The following is a 6,320-nucleotide window of genomic DNA, read 5'->3' on the forward strand; positions in this document are numbered from 1 at the left end:
TGTGTGTGTGTGTGGGTGGGTGGGTGGGTGGGTTGGCGTTTATGAGTGTGCGTCTATGTGTGTGTTTCCTACCAAAAAATTCGGGGATGGGGATGGAGAGAACACTAATAACACAGGTGATCCATATACACATTACATGCAACAGGGGAAACTGGTGACCTCATCGCAGGACCGTGTATTTGAAGGTAACAAGGTTTACCACACCAAGGTATGTGAATTTAAAGCAGACCTACACTAGGCTTGTTGCTGTTTGTGCTGAAAGTAATGTCAGTGAATAATATACAGATTCGAAGCAGTTCATGTTTAAGGCTGGTAATATAATACATGTATGTTTTCGAAAAAATCGAATAGATGTGACAGGTCCAAAGTTGTCGGGTCGTCAACCCAATAATTCAGTACACGACCAGACAAATTTTGTCCTATCGACAACCCGAGTCATATACTCACAATGACCAGACAATTTAGACAAAACCAAATTACCCATATTGGATGGGGTAGATTTTTATTACATAAACTCATGGTTGTCTTATCATTAATTACAGCTCTTTGTTATATTTGTAGTTTAATTTTAGCGATACCGTGTAATATCTATTCAATAAAAAACACAGTTAAAAAATAATCCTTTAATATTTGACCATAACGGAAATGACTGTTCACAACCATACAGGAGTAAAAAATAAAGACACGATACGAACTCTCAGGGCGTTAAGATTGTATAATTGCCACCAATTGTATTAAATATAGTGGAATGAATGATAGCAACTGGATACCAAATAAGGAAGTGTCGACTCCGATTACTAAACGTACTCGTACTAATTGCACATTACAAAAGACATTAACATGACCGTAACTGGAAGGTAAGTATGCAGCACTGTTCGGGTTGGCGATCGGCTACCGTGGTGGCGATCGGTAGAAAAGCATTTTTTATATCTAAGATTCTTTAAAAAAATCAGAGAATGAAACAAATATTATTTACAGTATAGAATAGTATTTCAATATATTTATCCAACAATAGGATCTGGCGTTTACAATACAATAAAGTTCTAACCATATGCTCACTATACCAAACAGAGAATAACGTGCTGGCAAAGATATTCGCCTTAGGATATCTTACTGGTGTAAATCCTGAACACTTATGAATACCTCGTTTCTAGACTATGTCAGTGTTGCGAATATAAGACTGCATTTGGAGCAACCATTTGGTCATTTATATTTATTAGCTATACAATGTTCATTCTCGGTTAGAGTGTTATTTCATAATTGTATCAAACGGACTGTATGGCAACTGGCACTTGGGTAAGTGTCTATCTTGAGATACTGAAGAACGAAAACATATTTTAACATTTTTATAATTTGAACGATTATCACATACCAACACTCGTAGTTAATTTGCCATTGTCTCCTTGCAACATTGCTGACATAGTCGACAGTGCAACAATGTCACAACAACTTTACCTGTTTACTGCAATGTATTTTCAAAAGTTTTTATTTCATTTGTTTGAGAAAATTTTAAATAAGCAATCCAAAAATCATTAATTTGGAAACTGTATGTTCACTTGAATATTGGTGCTTTCTTTTTCGTTTTGTGTACTATTAGATATTCTTTCAAAATAATTAAGACAATATGGGAGGAGAAGGCATTCACTTGGGTTCATATCTTAAATGGGGCACGCCTATGCTAAGACAATGAAAGATAATGAAAAACTGGGACATACTAACAGTTTTACATATGAACGAAATGCAAATGAAAAAGAACTTAAAGGAAGCAGAAATAGATCCAGACTGATATAATCGATATATGTCAACTGGGATTAGTCTCGGAAGTATAACGTAATGTCATTGTATGAATACCTATCCTAATGGTTAATACGAGTATCAGAAAGAATAAAGTTAAGTGACTATGAAAGTAACTTAGTTTATCATCGACTATCCTCCAGGTGTTATGGAATCTTTAGGTGTTTGTCATACAAAATGGGAAACAATCACTGATTAATTAATTTATAACATCAGTTCATAGTTGTAAATGTAACTGAAATCATGAAATACATTTTTTTTAAAAAAAGTTCCGAGAGGAATTAACTTTTCCAAATGCTTGCTTCAGCTTGCATTTGGCCTTGAGTTTTCAGGACGTATCATATATTAAAATTGTTTTTTTTCTTCAATATTTTGTTTCTATTTATTTGATTTTTATAATCTCTTTTAAATGTTGTAACTGTGGCACATTGTTTGAAATATATTATTTTACTATTATTTATTACGGTTGGTATTATTTTTATAATGATGATTATTATTATTGTTATTATTACTATTATTTACTTAATGCTGATAATTGGAAAGAAAACACATGATGTTATTAAGTTGTTTTACGTAAATGAAATATTTCTTGATATAATATATCGAGCATTTTGGTGAAGGAACGGAATGAAATATTTACCAGAATGTTAGTGCTAATAATATTACAGTCAAATCGTATTATTCTACTTAATTTAATTCGTTTTGTTGTCGTGCCCTTATAATGAACTCTTGTCATCATTTATACAGGTATCTGTGCTTTCTAATCAGTTATACTTCACATGATTTTGAGTTCGCTATTGTCAATATGTAGCAAACACGGGGTAGGTCTATAATTGGTTCAATTTTATTGGCGTCATGAAGGCATAAGATGCCTTCGATTTTGTACACAACGATGCGTACAAAAGAACTCTCAACATGGATACAATTTAAATGTATTTAATTGTGTTCATCATCGAAAGAGCCCACTTTCTGAAGCAGCATCAAGAACATGGGGAAAATGTTCCTGTTAATTGGTTCTTTAGTTATTATACTGACCAGCGTGGGTACTACAAATGGAACAACTAATACGAAAACTTTGGTCAAACGCTTTTTGAAGATATTGGAGTCGGAAATAGGAACATGGTACCAGATGAAAACTCTATACATATATGGGTCAACGTTATATATTAAGTGAAGGCATTGCAGACAGATCTCTTATTATATTTATTTTATGGATTATGTGTAAAAGGGTCTAAAATATCGCTGCCTTCACTCTGTATATAACATTTTCAGTAGCTTGGCTTTTTTCCATCTAGAATAGTCACATGATTGCCATCCATTCCTGGAGCAGACTGGCATTAATTACCAATATAATATAAACGATGTATTAAAATGTACGAAAGCTCACTGAATTCACGCTATATACAATATGTCATGACCTTTGCTTTCCAATTATAGTGTCACAATTGCGTCGGTGTTATGTAAGAAAGAAATCATGCTCCAGCAATTGGATGTCGTACAGAGTACAATGAGGACTTCTGAGTTGGAATTAACAGGTAATTTTATTTTTTGGTATTTTTATTCACTCAACTGCTGCATCGTAGTCGCTACAACTGCATTATGGCAAAATCTACTGCTATAACTAATGTTATGTGCGCTAGTGATTATGTTGAAGCAACTAACACTACTGCTAATACTATTGCCAATACTAAAGCTAGACTAATACTAATACTATAGCGATTATTATTATTGTTATTATTATTATTATTATTATTATTATTATTATTATTATTATTATTATTGGTAGTAGTAGTAGAAGTAATTGTAGTGGTAGTAGAAGTGGTAGTGTTATTGCTGTTGTTTTATTTTCCACAATGATGAATATCGGAGCACAAAATAACCAGAGGGAAAACTAGACAAAATAAGCAAAAACATTTACACATCATTATATGTAGAGTCCACAAGTTTAAACAACCTTGACAAACATTAGTCTGGCACAGTTCATTCAGTATTGGACAAATGATGACTTTGTGTCATCCATGATGGATGAAAATCTGAAAATTAGAGATATTTGTAAGCATTATTTTCACGATTTGGAACAAACATCTGCACAAATTGCAATAGTCATTGCTATCAAAGACATTGAGCATTGGAATAAATGTATTCAGAAACCGTCTGACCGACTTAAAACGTGTTGGTCAATTTCAATATTACATGATTATAAAGCAGATGTCAGCCAATGCAATATATGGCTCTTGTTTGAACGAAAAGGACTCGAAACTAGATAGGAACATATTGTGAATTTGGTGTATAAACCTGAGCTTGAAAGCTTTACTGTCAATAATGGAATGAAGATACTTTTATTAAGCCAGATTGTATTTGACCACACTGCTTCATGTTGAAAACTCAAATAGTTTCCCACATATTTTGAAAATTTCAAACCGTTAATGGGAAAGGCTTCCCAGTCAAAACCAGTGTCAACACATTGATATAATACTTATCATTTTAAATGGAATATCAGGTAATGCTAATATTTCTTTGCAGACTGCTTCATAAACAGCCACGAATACACTGGAAAGAGGAACTTTACGAAATCTGGACTCGGTTGTCAGAATTGGAAGAGTATGGTAACATATACCCCCATTTGCATTATTATAAATATCATTATATGTGATACTTAATGTTCGTGAGGAAGCGACGTATCGATATTTTATAAACTAAGGTGTTTCATTCTGCTAAGACTTCATTATTTGATGCCATATAGCAACTATTTTGTTTTAACCCAGAACTTTCTAAAGAATTTGTAGTGTTTTCTCATAAAGTTCAATCGTTTATGCTAGACTAAAAAGTTTATTTAGGAAAGTAATTTATGGAGAAAAAATATAAATCATCTTTTTCAAAAATTGTTAGTTTTAATTTTTTTATTATGTATATTTCGGTATGGTTATGTAAGTATTTTTGGGTTGCTGTAGGGATCATCGTATGCAGAAACAAAATTTATCGATTGTTGGGGGACAGCTTCTGTGGTATTTTCATCTTTTATTTAAAAAAAAAACAACCTGCTTACACAAACTGTGTATTTATGTATTTTGGCGCTACCTTAACGCAAATAATACATATATGGCAATATGTTACGGAAATAATTAGATTACATAATTTATGCATTGTATTAACACATGTAAATGATGATTCGTTAATTGTAGGTTCCACACGAGCATGACCATATCAGTTTCCCCGATGTAGAGAATGTAAGTACTTGTAACGATCAGTCCTAAATGCTATTAACTTACACAATTTTGTCACATTTATCGTCTCTGTTTGTAAATCAACAATTGTCTTTCGCAATCGTAACATAGATCATCAGTATTATCCGCTGTCTTCATGCTATATTAATAATGCAAACGGTCATGGTTATGAGTGAGATAGAAAACGTGTATGCCATGATCTTTTTTGTATAAACTGTTTTGATTCAAACATAAGGACAGTCTAATATCAAAATATAATACGGTGTCTGAAGGTTTTTAACAACGCTTAAGCAACTTTAAATCCATATACCACTGCATAAAGGAAACAAAATCTAATTTAGTTGACTTGTAGGAATTTGATGATGATGTATAGAAATAATGATTGTTATTACTGGCAATACGCACCTGTGTTGAAGTGGAAGAGTTTGCTCATTCTCTCTCTCTCTCTCTCTCTCTCTCTCTCTCTCTCTCTCGGGAAGTGTAATAATATAACTATGTACTTCCTTTTGTATCGTCAACAGAAGCCCTGGATGAAACACTTCCTGTGCAAACTTGGTTAATTAAACTGCGATTTGCTGCAAACAGACTGAAGTAAATATTGCATTTGTTAACTAGCTTTAGACTGCAAGGTTTACATTACATATTATTTCTAATCATTTTCAACTCCCCACTAGGAATATTCATATTTTATTTATCACAATATTCCTTATATTATGACAGGCTGGAAACTACTGTCGTGACCCAGATAGAAGTGGTGTACCGTGGTGTTTTACCATGGATCCCAAAATTAGATATGAAGATTGTGCCGTACCAAGATGTGACACATTCATCTAGAAGCTACAATGCCATAGTCTCCTATGCAAACCGGAAAAAAGTTGCAATGATTTATGTTTATGATGCAACTAAGAAACTATTTTCTCAATGAACAGAGAAAGTTATAAACGTTAATGGATTAATATCATTTCGCATAATAAACCAATAAAATGACCAACCTTACATATTTTTTTAATGTTTTCTTTATTAATATAAACTAACAGCATTGTTTTCAAAATATGTTGTAAGACATTCGGGCTGCGAATTACGCTTGAAAACGTCAGCGAAGAACGACGCTGCTGAAATGATTTTTGCATGCTGCTGCTTATGCCTAGTCGTAGCTGCATGATATCTCCATGATCTTTTGATGCATTGGAGCAGCAGTAACTCCAACATGGTAACTAAGATGACTGCCATCGCTACAAGCTTTGCATGTCTGGTATGCTTCATTGTAATGCAAAGGGAGAAATTGTATGTCTGATGGAGGGA

General features: G+C 33.1%; 1 protein-coding gene across 1 annotated transcript in view; it reads left to right on the forward strand.

The window, feature by feature from the left end:
- The window catches only part of LOC149783957 (putative apolipoprotein(a)-like protein 2), a 12,162-nt gene extending 6,164 nt beyond the window's left edge, over positions 1–5,998 (forward strand). Inside the window, exons 2-5 of the mRNA XM_089933180.1 lie at positions 3,232–3,329; positions 4,318–4,400; positions 4,977–5,021; positions 5,739–5,998. Coding sequence (XP_089789306.1) covers positions 3,269–3,329; positions 4,318–4,400; positions 4,977–5,021; positions 5,739–5,852 — 303 coding nt within the window. The 5' untranslated portion in view covers positions 3,232–3,268 and the 3' untranslated portion in view covers positions 5,853–5,998. The remainder of the gene's footprint in view (positions 1–3,231; positions 3,330–4,317; positions 4,401–4,976; positions 5,022–5,738) is intronic.
- Positions 5,999–6,320: the final 322 nt, after the last annotated feature.

Source organism: Sinohyriopsis cumingii, chromosome 14 (assembly GCF_028554795.1).
Source record: "Sinohyriopsis cumingii isolate HCF-2022 chromosome 14, ASM2855479v2, whole genome shotgun sequence".
Classification (NCBI taxonomy): domain Eukaryota; kingdom Metazoa; phylum Mollusca; class Bivalvia; order Unionida; family Unionidae; genus Sinohyriopsis; species Sinohyriopsis cumingii.